The sequence below is a fragment of the Aulonocara stuartgranti genome (genome assembly GCF_965226115.1).
Source record: "Aulonocara stuartgranti genome assembly, chromosome: 12".
NCBI classification, from domain to species: Eukaryota; Metazoa; Chordata; class Actinopteri; order Cichliformes; family Cichlidae; genus Aulonocara; species Aulonocara stuartgranti.
Window position 1 is genome coordinate 28,169,257 of NC_138948.1, and position 19,764 is coordinate 28,189,020.

Sequence of the window (19,764 nt, forward strand, 5' to 3'; positions counted from 1 at the left end):
CTGACAGTAGTGGCACCTGGTGTGTTCTTCAGCTGCTGCAGATGTTCTTCCGCATACCCTGGTTGTTATAATTGGTTATTTCGGTTACTGTTGCCTTACTATCCGTTCAAAGCAGCCTGCCCATTCTCTCACATCAACATAGCATCTTTGCCCAGAGACGTGCAGCTCTGTAAAACAGATGTTTGTGTACATCAGGGTACACATGAGGTGAAAAACATACCAAAGCAGTTCTGGAATAACTGTCATATATCTTGTGAAGTCAGTTCAAAGTACATCATAAAATGATCAGAAACTGCAAAAATCACACATCAGGTGCAATTGTTCAAACAGCTCTGTGGGTTGCCAGAGTTGCCAAGTGTTGCTTAATCCCACTTTGTGACCCCCTGTAGTGAAGTGTTGGAGGAAACAAAGCACAGTTATATAAATCTTGGAAAATCATGTGCAGCAGACTTCACAAAGGACAGCAGAAGAGATCAGAAGTTCTTGTCTAATGCACAGAAGGTAAGGTCTTATCTGAAATGTGATAAGGACTGAAACAATATCTGGAGTTAAATGGGGGAAAAATTCTATCATTAACATGCTTACGTGCAAAATGTGAAGCTTTATCCTCAGAATGGCTGCAAAAATCTTGGCACTGTGGCTGCTGCTCGCAGGGACGGTGTTTCCACAGGGCTGCTGTCAGCACTGGTCATACGGACTGAGCCCAGGAGGGAAGAGGGATCTGGACAACTTCTCAGACACACTGGGCAATGTAAGCATTAGTCTAACAGCAACTCTTTATCTGTACATTAGCAGCTGTTGCTTTTCACTGCAATGTTTCTTCATTTTTCCTCAACAAAAGATGGTTGAAGAGTTCCCACGCGTCGAAGCACCTTGCAGTGTTTTCGGTTGTGCAGAGGAATCACCTTTTGCCAAAATGTACAGAGTGAAAGGACTTCTTGTAAGTTTTTCTCCTGAATAATTCAATGTTTAGATTCACTGATGCATCTGTCATTGCTGTCAAAAGGCAGGCAAAGACCTGACCTCATTTTCAAAAGAATTTTCTCCTTTCCTTTCAGGCGAGTGTGGCCGAAAGGGAAAATGGACACCGGACATTCAAGAAATGAAAGATTTCTTTGATTCTACATTTCATTTTTTATATAAGCATAAAACATTTTTTTGTGAATGTTGCTCTTGTTTTATTATCTAAAATATAAATAAAAGCTTTCAACTCACTGAATTTGTTTTCTGCTAAGTTTGCTTGTAATGTTTGATGCAACAGCACCTCGATTTATTAATTTATTTTCATCTTATGACCCAAATCCAAGCAAACAGTACCAGGAAAAAAAAGCCCTTTGTATTTGATGTCAAATGGACAATTTCTCTTTTAGTCAAGTTTGGCTAAGGAGAAAATTTACAGCCACAGTTCAATGACAACAATATGCATAAATTTGGGATAGTTAATGGTATTATGTACAGTAAGTATTGTCGTGTAGGGATTTGGAAGATTGTTACAAATTGGCAACTAAAAATGACACAATACAATTCTTCTTCAGAAACACTATAATTTTAGAAAATAGTAATTTTATGTATTTTTTTAATGTATTTTTTGCTAATTCTGCTTAAAAACAATATTTCTGCTTCTAATATCGCAAATACGCGATACTTTTTGGTGCATCAGTGGACCTTGAAGTATTTAAATCTAAATATAATAATAATTTAATAATAATTTCAAATAAAATACACTGAAAATCCATTTAATTACTGTACACCTTACACCTGACTCTTGGAACATAAAATGTTACCAGTTCTTCTGTTTAAAAAAAAAAAAAAAAAAAAAAAAAAAAAATATATATATATATATATATATATATATATATATATATATATATATATATGTGTATATATATATATATATATATATATATGTGTATATATATATATATATATATATATATATGTATATATGTATATATATATATATATATATATATGTGTATATATATATATATATATATATATATATGTATATATGTATATATATATATATATATATATATATGTATATATGTATATATATATATATATATGTATGTATGTATGTTTATGGCACTATAATATGAAAAATATTTTTCATATGTATATATTTTTTATTTAAATCCTCTTTACCTTTTTTGACTTAGTAGATGTGTATAGTAGTAGATGCTGTGACTGACTCCAACTGGGAAGCAGGAAAGAGCCATGTATTCTGCAGCTCGGCTCATAACTTGCACTCTGTTAAGTGCTCATATTACCCCAGTTCTTCAGCAGCTTCACTGGTTGCCCATAGAAGCCAGGATAAATTTTAAAATCTTACTTCTCACGTTCAAATGTATCCATAAATCTGCTCCTTCATATTTGTGTGACCTGCTCCATATCACCACTGTTTCCCACCCTCTCAGATCATCATCTGCTACTCATCTTACCGTTCCGTCCTCACACCTTATCACTAAGGGGAACAGAGCTTTCAGTCGCTCTGCTCCCCAGCTCTGGAACTTTCTTCCTCCTGCACTAAGAAATATTGACTCCCTCTCCATATTTAAGACACAGCTCAAAACACACCTGTTTAAACTGGCTTATTCGCTTTAATGCTGATTTTATCTGTTGTCACGCTCTGTTTTGTAATTTTAACTTATTTTATGTATTTTATGACTACTGTTCCTTTTATTAATTGTGTTTTTTGCAAGGAGACCTTGGGTTTCTGAAAGGCGCCCTCAAATAAAATGTATTATCATTATTATTATTATTATTATTATGTCTCTTTTCTTTCCAGTATCTCCCGCCTTCGTCCATCCAGCCTTTCTCTCTGGCTGTCTTCTTTGGCTCCTGCTTTCAGCTCCCCTCTCTCAACATTGCTTGTTTTCTGGCACAGACGATCACATGATGTATCTCTTATCTCCCTATCTGCCTTTCCTCTAACTTTCTCAGCCATATTGTTCTCTTTTTCCATCTCCCTTCATCAAAATTTCTAACTTTCCTTCTTATCTATGCAAACCCTCTTATATTTCCAGCCCCCTCTATCCCCCACCCCCTTGGCTTTTCTCTCTCTTCCATCCAGCTGTCAATTTTTGTTTGACATTTTTCTTTTACATCGTCTTATCCTGTATCGAGTTGTCATGGCCTCTGGCACCCCTCTTCCTCTGAACCCTGCCTTGCTCTCCGTTTCCTTTACACTTCCACTGCTCTCCAGTGTGCTCCTTCAGCAATCTTCCTTCCCCTCTTTCATCTTCCCTTGAGTCTTCACCTTCTTTATCTACCTTTTCCTTCATCCTGCACCCCCACCTCCTATCCTAAAACCATCAGCCCGTCCTCATCTCCCTTTCAGTCACAGTCTGTACTTTTTCCTCTCTGTGCTTCTGTTCCATCATTTAATCATCCTCTCTTTCTTTTGTTCATCTTCCCCACTGCTCTGCTTATACAATTCATTCCTAACCTCCATCGCTCTGCCATTGTTGTGTCCTCTTCATCTTCTTCCAGCTTCACCTCACACCTTCTGTAATTCTAATACACTTCTCCAGCTTCTTCTGCCTCTGTGTCACACCCTCTCCTGTCTCCTAGCATTTTCTTTTCCCATTCTGCCCTCCCCGCCTTTGTGCGTTCATCTTCTTTGCTTCTGTGTCCTTCCTTTTCTGTCTACTTTCATTCCTTCCTCTCTCTACTTTGTATCCTACATCCTTATTTTGGACCCTCTGCACTCTTTTCATGTCTACACCTTCTGTTCTGTGTTTTTTGATCTTTCTATCTTGATTGTCTTACTTTTTCACTCAGCCTTGTTTTTTTTAATCTTTCACCAAGCCATCTAACAGATCTTCATCCACTTTTCTGTAGCCTGTCACTCCGCTCGTTTCTGGGTTGTTGTTTTTTAACTCGACCTCTCTATTGTCAGTCTTTCTCTTCTACTGGCTTTTTTTAAAAAAACCCAAAAAACCAAAAAAAAAAAATCTTCCAATATCTCTTGTCCACACTCTCTCTCACTTTGTCTTTAATTTTCTTTCATCTTTATTCAGGAGGAGGAGTGTAGCCCTCCAACTAGTTGCATTCTCTCTGATCAGTTTTACTAATCGTCTACTCTGTGGATTAGACTACTCTGTCTGTTCCCCGTTCTTTTCTTTCCACATTCATCTTTCTTCCATTTTATCCAGTTTCTTTTTGTTTCTCCTGTTACTACCCCTCTTCTTTTTCTTTCTACTGATGTCATCTTTGTGCTTCTCGCTGAGCGACCTATCTTTCTCAACCCTTTTAGCCATATTTTTCCTTATTAATATTAAATTTCCACACTTTCTGTTCTCTTTCTATTACACTCATTGACCTTTACATCTCTCTACCTCAGAAAGACATATGCAAATGTAAGTATAAATTACACCTTATTGGTCATGCTTGGGAAGAAGCTTCCTATCCTTCTTCATCATTCCCTTTTCCTTCATCTTCATAATCCTTTATGTTTCTCACCACTAACTTTGTCATCTTCCTACCCTTTGAACCTATACCTGCCATTTGTGCCCTCCACCTGGATCTCTCTCTCTCTTTTTTTTAAGCGGTCTTTTTGCTCCCTCATCCCTTCAGTTCACCATCCTTTCCTTCACCCTACTTCTTCATACTCTTATACATTTGTCTTTCTATTCAGCTTTAAATTCTCCCTCTCACATCTTCTGTTTCCTCTTCGTTTTTTTCAACCTTTCAGTTCAGTCAGTACTGCTGCTCCCATCCGTCTGCTTCATCCCAAACAAGCTTGACTGGGGTTTAAGTCTGAGGACTGTGCTGGTCTGCCATCATTTGTGTGCCTACCTTTATTTCTCTTTGGGAGGAGCCCAGCCCAACCAGTCTGTCTTCCGCTGTTACTTGTCTTTTTTTTGTCCTAGTAATGCATCGCAGGGTGTGGTAACACAGTTTGTTCCCACGCAGCTTTTGCATGTAGGTTTTGTAAGCATTAAAACAAAAGTTGGTCCTCCAGTACACATTTCTTTCCACCCCACAACTAAAACCATCCAGCAGGAGTGTGTGTGTGTTGGTCAGTCGAATAAAAATAAGGGCGTGTGTACTAATGTAGTTTTGTGGTAAAAAAAACAACCATATATATATATATATATATATATGTATGTATGTATGTATGTATGTATGTATGTATGTATGTATATATATATATATATATATATATATATATACATACATATATATATATAAATAATATATAATAATATATAATATATAAATATATAATAATATATAAATATATAAATAATATATAATTATTTTTTTTAAATTTATTTTTAAATTTTTATTTTTTTAAATACTTGTTTTTGGCTCCAGCAGGACACACGAGCCTGATGCAGCGTCTCTAGCCACCAGGGGTCACTAGACAACAACATGACAGTCCATCTTTCCATGTTTTAGTGTCGGTGTGATATTTTTGTAGCTGTCATGTTCACAAATTGAGCTGCAACTTTGTAAAGTCTGCATGCTCTCTCCAAGTACCTCTGAGGTTTTATCTACTGCGTGGACTTGTACTCCGCCCCCCAGTGAGGGTTTTGATACGGGCGACACGGGGCGGCATCGTGGTGGGGGGCGGAGTTCTCTGGCTGGCTGGAGCAGCATCTAATAACCAACTCACAATATAAAACAAAATAAAAACAAAACAGCAAACACGAAAACACCAGACATCATGATACAGACTTGTAATTTGCGCCGATGTTTTTTCGAAATTCTATACGCGAAAAGTGATCGCGAGAGCCCTCGGTATGCCTGCTTGCTGCTGAAGTCAAAGTAAACTTTATTGTCATCTCTGCCACATACAGTCCAGTATAGAGAGACGAGACGACGAGGCTCCAGTTACAGCAGTGCAAGTAAACAAACAATAAATATAAGAAGAGTAAGAAAATAAATATAGCCTACACTTTAGGACTCGGGGTAAAGGGATCAATAACAATTGAAAATTTATAATTTACAGTTTGATGATTTAAAGTCTCACACACAACCAGTCGAAAGGGGAGGGAGACCTGCTGCTTCCAAATAGAGCACATTGCATTCATAATGTTGTAAATCCAAGCCCATTATCTATTCATGATTTGAATCCTGGGTTGTGTGAAATCCCAGAAATAAACCCTATTTGCCTGGGGCGCCAAACAGGCTAGGACCGCCACTGCCGCCCCCTCCCTACTGCACCGGATCCCGTCAAGAGCACCATTTAATGACATTTACTGTACATTACTGTGTTTGCTTTCCAACAGGACATGTGCCCGAAGCCAATTTACTGTATCGCAACAGCTCATTGCTCGCTCAGTCCATTTCATGTGCACTCCGCAATCTCCTCTGCATTATAAAAGTGCTTATTTATGGTTTGATAAGCACAATTATTCAGCCGGGCCAATGTGTGCTTCGAATTTTAAACAAACTGCACAAGAAATCGAAGTTTATTCATCACGACGATTTGACATCCATACAGCAGCCTGTAATATCCTGCTGAAGAGCGAGTGGGGCTGCCGCACTCTTATCTTCAATGGAAAGTGTTTTTTGTTTTTTCTCACAGTAGTTCAATCTGTCTGTCACTCTGGTGTTACTGGGGCACACACACACACACACACACACACACACACACACACACACACACACGACAGAAAATCGTCTCCGTAGTTACTGATGAGATTGCTGCTACTTTGGTTGAGCATACAGTCCACACCACATGGGTCAAGTATTGTCCTTTATTTAAAGAGCTTTGATAAGGGCTGAATCATCTATGAAACGCAACAGCGCAGCAGGACATGAAATATCGACCGGAGATCAATGCCCTCGTGTACAGTAACCACCCTCCATTTGAAATGTCAAACATTACTGACTATAAGAAACTTCTGCTATTATTATTCTTGTTGCTTCCCTCAAGAGGAACATCAGCAGCAGATTTTAAATCACACTGTACAAGGAAACGAGCTCCTTGCTGCTGAGCATGGACCCCCCACCAGCTGTGAGGTCCACCAGGTTACTTGTAATTAGTCTCACTGAGACCAGCCTGAGAATAGATGAACTAATAAGAGAGAACAGGGGCCTTAGTCATGGAGCTGGCAGACTCTGTAGGCTTTGAATCTGGAGACCAATTTTATGTGTGAAACTAAAGAGAAAGTGTATTGCGAAGAAATTACAGTGAAGTAAGCTTTCTTTTTTTTTAAAAAAAAAAACCTTGGAAAGAGTTAGAAAAGAAACTAACTCTGTTTTATCTGCTATATTTTTATATAAAGGCTGGAAAAGACTTGACTCTGTGCAAAGGTCATTTTTATACTTCAGGCAATCTTGAACAGGACCTAAATGTTCTAGTCTTTAAGCTATAAACAGCTTCTGCAGGTGGTCTTATATATTGTCTGCTGGGAGTGCGCTACTCCAGGGTGCACTGTTCCCCCAGCTGAATGGTCTGTGAACGCACATTAACTCTTCAATATCATCCATTCTTGGAAAAAAAATAATAATAAAGGGATTTAAAATAGCAGAAACAAAACCAAACCCATGGCTAATATGTGATCTGACTGTGAAGCAGAAACAAAAAGGTTTTGTCTCTGGTGATCTGGATCAGATTTTAAAGTGTCTTCGGCTCCTGGCTCCATCTCATATTTGCTTTTCAGGCGTGAGAATTGCAATGAAATTTCCAACCTGACTCTTGTGTCTTTGCCAAAATATGAAAATGTTCCTTTAATAAAGCCTTTCCTCCTGGTGTCCTTGCAATAAACCATGCAATATTAACTGGCCTTGACACAGGCAAATGACATACTGCCAATATGAATGTAGCTACACACGCCTGTGCTTTCCCTGCTACAACTTCCAGAAATGCTCTTTTAAGAAAAAAAAACTGCTTGCTGTGATGTAACTATCACAAGCCAGTGCAAGTCAAAAGGAAAGTTGCTGTGCGTCATCAAGCATCCTCAGCAATCATGTCTTACGTAGGACTGTTTGGCTGACATGGGTCCACTGAACTGCTTCCGCCTTGTGCAGCTCCTCTGTCAGTGTTTAATAAAGTGACTTTAATAGCTTGGTGCTCTGTGTCAGCTTGAAGGAGACCCATTGAATACCCCGAGGAAGCTGTAACCAGGCAACTAAAAGAGGCTGTGGTCTTTTCCTCAAAGAAAATGGAAGGCCGGACGCAGAGGCCAAGACCCTATCTATCTATCTTTTCATGCACGCAACAGAAAATCGTGAGTACAACCTGGCCGACACCAATCAGGGAGTTGCTATTCCAAGCTGTCAAGTCTGCTTGCATTATGCAAGAAGCAACTGTGTGTGTGTTATTTTGAATAGTACAGAAGACACATAGGCAAATGAAGGCAAGAAATATCTTGCAGTCTACAAAGAAAAAAAAATAATTTCCAGATGTATTTTAATACCGGAGACACGCAGAATTGTATTCTGGAGGTGGTCATGTATTCTCGCTGTCATGGTGTTTGTTCAGTTTCATCTGCTAATCAGCAGATGAAACTGAACACTGTCACGATAAAGCTTCCCTGCAAGATCTGATGAACACAATGTGGGAGGACCATTAGGGCAATTCAGCAGAATGATAAGGGAACAAGAAAATATTGACCTAGCCGATCTATGTGTTTGACCTGTAAATGAACAACCTACATGTCTAACGGATGTCGGTATTTGCATAACACCAGGACTGGGATTCGAAAATCAGCAGCTGGTCTTCCTTTGACCTTTTCATCTGCCAAAGTCTAAAGATTAGTTCTTTCTCAGCCGGGATCAGAGGTGCCATTGACTTTGTCTCATGAGATTGCAGCAAAGAGTACAAGCTGAAAAATCATTCTGTAGCACATCTATATTGTAATTCTTCACAAATCCTTTGGCACAGGCAGCACAAACCCCTCAGGTTTCCACTGTAATATTGATCCTCTTGCTATGAATATTGACACAAGGTAAAGCAAGATGAATTATACATCATTCTCACTGTTGAAAGGAAAGCAAGAATATGACTGAGGAGAATTGAAATGCTCAAAACAACAGCTTGAGCAAATCTCTGGCCAACTAGTTCATGTTGTTCCTGTGATCTGGAGAGATTTTTTCTTTTTTTCCCTTTAAAAAAAAAAAAGAAGAAGAAGAAAAAAAAAGAGAATCTCTCTAAATTAAAATGCACAGAGCCAAGATCCCAGTCTTCCTGGAACAGCTCGACTGACAAGGAGAGACTGGCCCTGTGGACTCATTAAGTATTTGTCTCCAGCTGAGCTTCATTTCGTAGTGCAGTAATGTGCTTGTAGACTGGGTTACAATTGGTAACAATGTAATAAAAAAATAAAAAAAAAAAGGGGGGGGGGGGGGGGGGGGGCTAATTTAGGTTCCACTCGTTGTCAAGTGCCACTGGAGTTTGCAACTACCTCTGGCATCTTGGGTCCTTTATTGCAAGGGCGGGGGGAATGAACACTTCTGCTTCACTCGGCTGGTGTTCTGAAAGGAAACAGACTAGAGGAGTGAAATATGGGAAAGGAGAGGGGATTGGAAGTCAGCAAAGGGCAGCACAGGCCAGCAGAAGCATGCAGTCAATTATGCTGACAAGGACCTGAGAGCTCTCTTCAGGGCTAAGCTGCCTTTTGGAAAACAGCATGGCAGGTGAACAGGTTTGGGTCTTTGTAAAGTGTGAAAACATCTTACACTCGACCTCCTGAAATATCATAAAAGCTACAAGGCACCTGGCAGCAAAAATAAAATAAATATAAAATAAAAAATAAAAAAATAAAAAAATCTCTCGCAGTTGGTCTTTGATCTCCCTTTCAGACAGGACGAAGCATGAGCGTTAGCAGGCATTCCCCGAATATGAATATTCAGCACTAATTCCCATTGATCTCTCATACACTTTCCTCCCCTTCCCGTGCTGTTTAACATCTATTGCACCAAACACAACACTGATTTATTCAACACTACGAGCGCATCTAAAATGTGTTGTGATCTCAGACTTCCCCCTTCTAAATAATGCACACTGAGGCAGCACACAGAATTTGACCTCAGAAAGAAACAAAGAGTTTGAAATATTTAATATTTAGAAGTTGAAGGGTTTGGAGGGTCCCCCCATGTACACTATATAACACAAAAAAATATATCAAACCAGCGCTAAATGACCAGCCTTCTGGTCAAAGGGTAGCATTTACTTTCCTGGGTAACTTGACCTGCAAGATGACAGCTTCAAACCAGCATGTAAAGCAAGGCAGAAACAAAGAAAAGAGTTTAAAAAAAAAAAAAAGTCAGTACAAGAGCTAAATATGAAGCAAATATTACAACACATTTCCTAGAGATACTTTCTATAGTGCTATGCTACACAGTGCTTTTTATTGCACACCACACGCTAAAACTGTGCTTTATCTTATATACAACGGAAGGAGCCCGCTCTTGTCCTTTACTGCCACTTCTATTTTGTTTTATTGCGATTGAGAAATGGTGGCTGTGTCGCACATTTTATGACCCCCCTACACATCTGTATTATATACACACACACACACACACACACACACACACGGGAGCATGGACGTATCAAACAGCATGAAATGCATTCATCTTTTGCCAAGGTTCTCTGCAAAAGACCATTAAAGCGACAACGGTGGCGGGTTTAGGTAATAAGAAATGCATTAAAATGATGCCGGTAAGTCCTCCGCCTAGAGCTACATCTAATGCACAAATGTTCCCTCCTTTGGTTGTATTCTAAGCTACTCTGTTGATAATCATTTACATGTTGCAGTTCACAACCCCTCGATGTTTTTGTCATCACTATTAACACCAGATAAAAAAAATAAAAAATAAAATAAAAATAAAAATAAAAACATTTGCTGCTCCACGACCCACCTGCTTTTTTGTCCTTCCAGCACTCTCTTGGGGTGCTAATATGCATTTAAACATGATTTCCAAGCAGATCATTGCAGAGAGAAAACATGGTGTAACAGAGTAAAAAGGCATCTCCTCTTTTTTATATGCGACAGCACGTGGGGGAAAAGACTATACATACTGTAAATATCCTGTAAACCTGTCCAACCTTTGCACCATCACTGCGTTCTCTTTCCTCTTACATGTGGACTCATACTGATTGGAGGACAACCTGCCATCCTGCTTAGGGCTCTTCAGCCTGCTCCTTCTGGACTGCCGTCCTGAAGAGTCTACCTTTTGCAAATGTCAAACCAAGAAAGAAAGAAAATCTCTGGAGAGTGACACAATAAAGGCTGAAGAGCACCAGCTGCTTTCTTTGTCTTTCAGTTAAAAAAAAAGAAAAAAAAAGAAAAAAAGTATGGATTTACGTATTGTTGCTGACAGAGCCGTTGCTCAAAATCGACCCCTTGGTGACCTCTGTGCTGACGGTGGAGAGCGGCACGCTCTCGTACCTCTCCACCACGGCCCAGCAGCGGCAGCGCAGCAGCGTGGACTTGAGCTGTTTCTGGAAATTGCTGTTGAGGAAACCGTAGATGATCGGGTTGACGCAGGTGGAGATCATGGCAGTGAGGTGGCACAGCGAGAAGATGATGTCATGGCTGCAAGACGGGATGAGCTCGTGGTGCCAGTCAAACACCGTGTTGAAGACGTTGAGCGGGAGCCAGGAGAGGGCGAAAGCCACGACTATGGCGACTAACATGGCATTTATTCTCGTGGAGCCCTTGTTCTTTTTTTGAGCGGTGTTCCTGCTGCGGTCCACCATGTCCTTCCTCCTCCTCAGGCGAAGGTAGACATGCAGGTAGCAGACCATGATGAGGATAAGCGGGAGGAAGTACTGAAAGACGAGCAGGGAGGTGAAGTAAGCTCGCCGTTCCTTAACTGACGGCCACTGCTCCATGCAAATAAAGTTGTCATTTATTGGGAGTGGAGTGCTGAAGTTCTGAAAAGGCAAAATGAGTACGTTGTAGGAAAGCAAAGGCACTGAGATTATGCAGGCCACAATCCAGGTGATAGCCACAGCCAGGTAGGAGTGGGCTACCATGGGTTTCCATCCTGTCGGGTGGACGATAAGCTGGTAGCGCTCCATGGCGATCAGAACGAGGGAGAAGATGGAGACAGTGACTGATATACACTGGATGAAAGGTGTGAGCTTGCAGAGGGTCTCTCCTAAGATCCAGTGGTCCATCAGTGTGTAGATAATAGTGACCGGCAGGCATATAATGCACGTGAGAATGTCTGAGCAGGACAGATTGACAATGAAGATGTTGGTCACGTTGTGCATCTCTTTGTGCCGTGTGATGACAAACACCAGGCAGGAGTTTCCAATGAGCCCCACTGCCATGACTGTACTGTAAGCAATGATGAGTAACGTGGTGCCACTCACCGACAGCAAGCAGTCCTCGGTCGAATTCCACGAGGCTTGGTTGTGATTGGTGCTGTGCTGCAGCTCCATGGCAATAGTTTTCCCAGGCTCGCTTCGAACACAGAGGACCAATCGAACCAGATTGTTTTGCAGCACCTGCTGTAATTATTTTATGAATGATATAAGAGTTTTCCCTAATCCTTAAGCTCAGCCAGTCTTTAAAGCAGTCTTCCTTTGTGGCCTGGAAAAAAGAAAACAGGAAAAGAAATGTGCAACCTTTAACAAAATTTTCCATCATTGGAGTTTTTTTTATTTTCACAGTAATGGAATTTTAAGAAATGAAGACTTCGGTTTATTGCTCAAATTTAAATGTAGCAACCACAAACACACCAGCATGACAGGAAATTGACCTTCGCTCGCTAAAAAGCTCATTTTACCCATTAGAACTGATTGCCATGCTGCAGGATAGGATTTTAAAATGTGCAGCGCATCAGGATGCCATTCCACAAGTGTCTTTTTAAAAGAGTGTGTTCAGTATTGGAGATTCAACTTCGCACGCAGCAGAGGTAGTTTCCATATAACAAAAACAGAAACTGATGAAGGGGATAATTAATCTCGCTATGCAGATATCACGAGCAGAACACAGACCCCCACTTTTTTTAAAATTATAAATCTTTGCAAGCAGGCAATGAGAATAAATGATGCACTGATGGAATATCATAAGAGAAAAAGCACAGATCTAGGTTTTTGCGGCGTCACTGTAATGGCATGCTGGTTCAAATTTCCATCACAATAACAGTGATAATGACTGCTCCTTCAGAAACAATCACCCCCCCTCCAATCACTCTTATCAAGTGATGGGAATTTATTCTGTCCGTAACAGCTTTCATCGTCACTGGACATTCACAGAAGCCTCACAGTCCTTACAGTTCCCGAGAAACGGCTGCACTGGAAAACAGCAGAAATACAATTCCACTCCACCAAGGCCAAGGACTTCTGAGCAGTGTGTGTATCCGCATGTGTATAATTATTGTAAGTGCGTATGCACAGCAGTAAAAAGAGCCCTGATTAACTGAGATGTTTGCCCACAGCTCAGTTCCCTAGAAAATAATTTTGCAAACATGCTGACAGGATTAAATCACCAAAGGATGGAAAGTATTTATCATTTTAATTGAGCACTCCTTAACAATGATAAATGTTGACAGGTAGGACATTAATTGCTCGTGGCTGTCTCGATAATGAGCTCTGATGTCCTATTAGAATGTGTCGCTTCGTCTGCGGTACACAGATAGAACCAGAATAACTCAGGTATATACTTGAACTTGGAGGCTAAAATGACTTGAATTCATTTGTGGTACACAATCTTTTTCTGGGTGCCAAACTTAGTCTGACTCTGTTTCAACGCATATGGCGGACATGTAGCCAAGACCCATCCTTCAGAGCCTTGATGCAGAATATTTATGACAGAATTTGGACTTGTGAAGCGATGCAGTGCTTCCCATTGTGCGGTGTCTGCAGGCGGAGGAGTAGAAGCAAAAGTAACGAGAAATTTTGCTAAAAGCTGACATTAGATTTCATCCTTAATGTGTAAATTATACCGATTATTTCCAGATTACACACAAGTAGGAAACCTGCTGGGTGGGGAAACAATAAAAATAGTCTGAATGGGAGGAATGTGTGAAGTCACTGCAGGGGGAAAAAAAAACCACACAGAAGGAGAAATTATATCTCGTGGGGATTTATCTCGAAATAGAGATGAATGCAAAATGTAGATTCCCCCCACTCTGTGTTGTTATCCCTGCTCTGTCACCAAACCAAACAACTTTGCCAAGACACAAAGTCAGCACATGAATTATTACAGAGGCTGAAACGCATAAATCAATGAAAAGTATGATAGTATGATTGTGTGCGCGCGCCCTACCCTCGGTCTTTGTAGCTCTGTCCTGGATCCACTGTCTCTCTGCAGCTGTGCGTCTGCTCGCACTTGGGCGGACTTTCTCAGCTCCGGACAGGTGAAGGAGACCTCTGTTGGTAGATGCCAACTGCTTTTCTGTCCGGGGGGGGAGACTCGTCAATCATTTCCACATCACAAACCGGTAAATGTCCAATATAAAGCTCCACTTAGACTTTAAGCATGTCATTTTGGAGATCAGTCTGACCAGGGGGGCAAATATTTCGAGGGAAGGAAGGAAATCCCACTGGACTGGGGAGACCGACAAGCGACGGGAATCAACAATCCCAGCGCGAGCGATCAGGTTATTAAAAACTCTACGCGCAAGAACGCACGAGCCTACAGAGAGCCATCACCTAGAAAAAGGTCATTAGAGCTTTCTTTTAGCATATGATGAAAAATAAATAACCGTCCTGGGAATTTTAATTACTCACTCCCATCGCCACCTGCAAGAGTTAGAAGCCAGAGGAAATGGCACACTAATTAGCCACCGTTTCTTACCGAGTCTTATTTCTTCCAGGACTTCTTCGCGCCGCTGTGCATCAAGTGAGACAAAGCTGAGAGTTTGTGGTCGAGGAGGAGGTAGGTGGTGTCCTGCCAGGACCACTGGTAGGAGCTGAGATGTCTCTTAAAGCGACCTCATGCCTCACACTTGCAGGCAGAGATGCGACTGGGAACATCTTACATAATAAGTTCTCCGTGGTTGGCACGCGCGCACGCAGGCGCGCGCACTCACGCGCTCTCGCACACGCACGGGGGCCAATGGGGAAATTCAGCTGTTTGATATATGGTTTGGTTCAGCCAGACCGACGCTGGCCGTACCCACCTGAAGCCTGGAGACATGTATTAGTGACATCAGATGATCCGTTTTTGTTTCTTGGAAAAGGGGCACGCGGAGGTTTCTCGTAACGACGTCAGCTTTCATGTCTCCCAGATCAGGAATTGCCGTAATATCACAGTAAATTTATATTCACGTGTTATTTTTTTTTTTAGCGCATTTTAAAAAACCAGACAGTGCTTGCTGTATAACAATAAAGTATAGAATGAAATCCAGTACTATGCAAAAGTCTTGAGCCGGTCGTCCCTTTTTTTGTGTTTGGCTTCCAGGGAGCCTGAGTTTCTGCTAATTCTTTAAAGTGGTCTTGATCAGTGGTTCTCCAGGCTTTCTGAAACTATTTCAGAGTTTTTCTTTGGACACTGACTGTTTTTCAGTCTTGTGAATTCAGGCCTTGTTCCTGACCTTTTCCCCCTTTTTTGTTCACTTAACCCTGACTTACAAGCATTCAAGCATGAAAAAAGGTGATTAACTTAAGGGATGAACCAGTGTTTTGTCCACACATAACAAGAAATTCAGCAAAGGTGTAGTTTTAAAAATTGTACCTAATGGAGAGCAGTCTGTCACAAAACATGTAATTTGTTCCCATTTCTTTAGTTGAATAAAAATATATATCAGTGATAACACATGTCTGTGAAGGTTCTCAGTCATCCAGATCATCGTAGTCAAAGGAGCTTGCAAAGAAAAGCTTCTCGGATGAGAGGTGAAACGTCTTCAAGTAACTTAAAGAAGTCCAGACGCTTTTCTTTGCAAGCTCCTTTGACAGTGATAACACAGTTTGACAGGTATAAAAGAGTATTTTTACACCAACAAAGCAATACACAAATAACAACTAGGCAAAAAAGTTGGCATATCTCACCATGTGCTTAAAAACTTTGAGGGGTAGCTTGACAACTGGAGGACAGGAGAAGAAGTGGCAGGTGTAAAACACACAGAAAACAGCAGACAAACAGTATGTGAAAGTCACCTCCTTATGAAGAAAGTGTCTATAGCATCTGTAAAACACGGTGGACACATCACGGACACATCTAAAAACTGCAAGACCCTTGAGGCCTGGAGTTGGGGACCCCTGCTCTAAACGCTTCTAATGCAGTAAAAACATACATGGATAGTGTCATGGATTAGTCTTTCCAAGAGTCTGAACCATATTATTATTGAAGGAGTGTTGGATCATCTCAACAGTGAACATAACAAAAAGCAGGAACATCCAAAGAAGAGCTTTGAATGTCCTTCAAGAAGCCTGAAGAATTATGTCTGAAGAGTCCTTAAAGACATGACAAGAAAGCGTAGCTAAGAGAGTTCAGGCTGTGTTGAAGAATAATAGTGATCATAGCAAGTACTGACTTTCAAGCTTGTTAGAATTGTATAAACTCTGTTTTTGTCCTATATGCTATGTTGCAAACGTTTCAATGAATCACTGCACAGCACCTATTTCCCATTATAAATAAATGAGGGGTGGTTGAAGAGTTTTGTACGGTACTGTATATCATAATTGTGCTTTTGTTTCCGTATATGGAACTGAGAAATTCAGGCACAAATTTCACTCATTATAGTTCTGCAGAATGAATTTTGGATTGATGTGAATGTCAGCGTCTAATGTGCCTACAACTTTCTGTGTGTTATGTCCCCAAAGCCAGTGAGACGCATCTTAAAATCATCTGCTGCCAGAGTTTGATAATGAATACTGATAGACACTGCCTGCATTAAGACATAAGCTGACTTCTCCATTAGTTATAAAGATCACCAGCCTTTGTGATTGTCTGTGAGATGTCTCAGATCTGCATATCTGCTAACCACCCAGGGGCAATGTTCTCTGAATCTGCCATATGCACCTATCACAGGCTTTTCTTCACCCAAACCGACTGAAGCATCATCAAGAATAAGCTCGCAGCTCTGATCCCTCTGCAGCTAACACCTAGAACTATTTTAAACCCTTTTTTTTGCACCTCCCTTGCTTGTGCAACAGATTCTTAACTGCATCTTCACACTGTCCCCACACATTCCTGTATGAAGAGGAGCCTGTTTGAAACAACAGTAATAGCTGTTTGTCTGAGAAGCAGAACTGTGTAATGACTTGCCACCAGAGCTCTGTGGGTGTTTACTCGACATAGAGACACGAGTTTCAAGTCACTCAAGACGACAAATCTATGCACATATTTTTCAGAGGAGAGCAGGACTGCTGAAATGAAAAAAAGAAATGCTCCAGGACTGCAATATTGCCATATTATTTGGCCGCGGTCGCCCTTTCTCTGTGCAATCAGCGCTGCTGTCAGTCACATTTTGAGTTTTCTTTGAACTGGAGCTGTTTTGATGGAAGGAGAAGAAGAAAACACTTCTTGGAGCAAATCTCTAATGTCTAGACAGTTGTGCACTGTTATGACTTGAAATTGTGTTTCCTGACCGCATGTGTCACCATGTCGGTTTGATTGAAAAGCGACAGCTTGATTCGGTAAAAAGAAGTGTGGCCGGTGAAGTCGGAGCAGTCTAAAAAGACTTCGAGTGGATAAGGGAACATTGCTTCTCCAGCCAAAAATGGTGTCGCAGTTCACAGTGCACACAACCAGAAAGCAGGGGGAGGTTTGTTTCACATGACATGATAAGGTAGAACAAGAAACAGACAACATGTTCTAAACATTTTGGAAACATCATCTTGCTGTCACTTAAAAGATTTAAGCACTCTTTGATCACTTACTGCAGTTGGTACACAATATCTGCTATTTAGTCCCCCTGTGCTTGTACACAACACTTGATTCAAATAGGGCCCTATTTGGACAGAAAGCTTATATTACATAAGGTATGTGTACAAGTGTGTGTAGTTTTTAACACTAGCAAGCTAAAACAAGGAAGGAAGGGTGGTGCTGTGAAATGTCACACTTTGCTCAGTTGCATTTGTATGTAGGTATGTAAGGAAAGAAAGAAAGAAAGTCATACTGCTGTGCAAGGCAGTCTGATAAATGAAACTAGTCACATCGACAGATTACTTAGACATGCACTTTATTACCATTAGAAAAATCCCACATAAATCAGAAACTTAATAACTTAACAAAATAATTTAAGATATTAGACTACAGCCTAGGTTCAAATTAGAGTTTAATTGAGCTTTAAATGGTGCTCAGGCCCATTGTCGAATTGCCAGCTCACTGTGTTGGAGGGGTTTGTGTGTTCCAGTGATCCCAGGGGGTGTGTTGTTTGGGGCTTTTGTGCTTGCCCCTGATAGGGTCTCCAAGGCAAACTGGTGATTGTGCCTTAGCCCATGGGACCCAGCTGGATGCAGCCTGAAGAAAAGACATAGACCACCCTCCTGTAGGCCCACCACCTTCAGGAGGTGCTGTAGGAATTGGGTACAATGTGTGTTTTGCAGCAGCCAAGGGCGGAGACCTGGCAATTCTATTAATGCTGACCAGGGGGACATGAAACGTAACCTCTCTGGCGGGGAAGGAACCTGAGCTCGTGTCTGAGGCTGAGATATAGTCGGGTTCACCTCAACACATGACTTGGGCTCTGGAACCAGTCTCCTCCTTTAGACTTGCCCATGATGAGGTTGGAGGCAGGGGTGGGTATTCGTGTCCCCTCAGCTTGCCAGTGGATGAAAGACCTATAGGGGCACGATTAGGAGGAACAGCCTGTCTGATCTGAACCGAGTCAAGTTCTGTGCAAATCACAGTTTGTCTATATGGAAAACAATGTTCGAATATTAGGATGTTTATAAGTGCACGAGGCACCAGGACGCCCTAGGTCACAGATTGATGATTGAGTCTGTAATTGTATCATCAGATCTGCGACTATATGTTCACGACAATCAGGTGAAGAGGAGCTGATGAACACCTGGTGGGGAGTTGGTTCAGGTAGTGTTAGGTTTATATTGTTGATTGTCATTTATGCTTAGAAATATATATTCATATATGCTTAGAGTTTTATAATCGATTGCATATTGAAAGAATGTCTCATCCTAGGTCTGTAACAACCCTGTGTAGCGTGAAGAGGGGAGTACGTTCACGCCTCTTCAGAGTGTTCTGGCATAGATCACCCACCTCCTAGGGTCATGAGAGAGGTTGTATCTTCTCTTGCTGATATATGGTATAGCAAACACACCTATATCTGTTTGAGTGAAACAGCCTTATGTTTAAGTGAACTGCAGGACTCTGGCACCAGCAGGTGTGGGGAGTCTTCACAGAGTCACATCTTGACCCCACACACACACGCATGCCTATACGTACACACAGACAAGGTACTCTTTGTTCACATGTATGCCTATGTAAGACGTCACTTGTTAATGAACTTATGCATATTCATGTAACCTCAATAAAGAGCAGTGCTACGAGGGAGCAGACAAGAGCGACTGGGGTTTGAGCGGAAGGAACAGCGCTCGTCACAGTTCTCTCCCTCGTGCACGAGTAACACAAAGAGCTCTGGTGACTTGCGTCTTGCTTTTGCTGTCATAGTAGAATTGTCTTGGCGTTCCAGCAATAGGGGTTTGTGCTAGACAGACCCATCAGGTAGTGTGGGAGAATGCTAGTCTGATGTTCTGCCACACCTAAACGTATAGTGAGGGTTTGCTGGGAATGCCTGGCAGCCTGTGAAATCTTTAACTTTCTGACTGGGAGAACTTGGACAGTATTCCAAAAGAGACTAGGGACACAGATGAAGAACGGATTGTAAGGTGGCTGGTACCTCTCGTGGTGGTAATCTCCAAACTAGATGCAAGACATCAGAGCT

At 41.2% G+C, this 19,764-nt stretch overlaps 2 protein-coding genes across 2 annotated transcripts; one reads left to right on the forward strand and one right to left on the reverse strand.

Moving 5' to 3' along the window:
- Nucleotides 1-440: 440 nt before the first annotated feature.
- LOC309719487 (progonadoliberin-1) lies at nucleotides 441-1,148 on the forward strand. Its single transcript, XM_082555642.1, has 4 exons — nucleotides 441-501; nucleotides 601-751; nucleotides 842-940; nucleotides 1,059-1,148. Exons 1-4 carry the CDS (start codon nucleotides 491-493, stop codon nucleotides 1,104-1,106), a joined length of 309 nt encoding a protein of 102 aa, XP_082411768.1. The 5' UTR covers nucleotides 441-490; the 3' UTR covers nucleotides 1,107-1,148.
- An 8,796-nt stretch (nucleotides 1,149-9,944) lies between these two features.
- Nucleotides 9,945-14,800, reverse strand: npy8br (neuropeptide Y receptor Y8b). The gene is made up of 3 exons (XM_082556180.1): nucleotides 14,715-14,800; nucleotides 14,184-14,312; nucleotides 9,945-12,503 (listed from the first exon to the last, which is right to left on the reverse strand). Exon 3 carries the CDS (start codon nucleotides 12,350-12,352, stop codon nucleotides 11,264-11,266), a length of 1,089 nt encoding a protein of 362 aa, XP_082412306.1. The 5' UTR covers nucleotides 12,353-12,503; nucleotides 14,184-14,312; nucleotides 14,715-14,800; the 3' UTR covers nucleotides 9,945-11,263.
- Nucleotides 14,801-19,764: the final 4,964 nt, after the last annotated feature.

What these genes read in the sequence shown, in the direction of transcription:
- LOC309719487 (XM_082555642.1), top strand. An exon ending in TCTCAGACACACTGGGCAAT is followed by an intron (nt 752 to 841) that starts GTAAGCATTAGT and finishes CCTCAACAAAAG; the next exon opens with ATGGTTGAAGAGTTCCCACG. An exon ending in ACAGAGTGAAAGGACTTCTT is followed by an intron (nt 941 to 1,058) that starts GTAAGTTTTTCT and finishes CTTTCCTTTCAG; the next exon opens with GCGAGTGTGGCCGAAAGGGA.
- npy8br (XM_082556180.1), bottom strand. Translation starts at nt 12,352, where the DNA reads ATGGAGCTGCAGCACAGCACCAATCACAACCAAGCCTCGTGGAATTCG.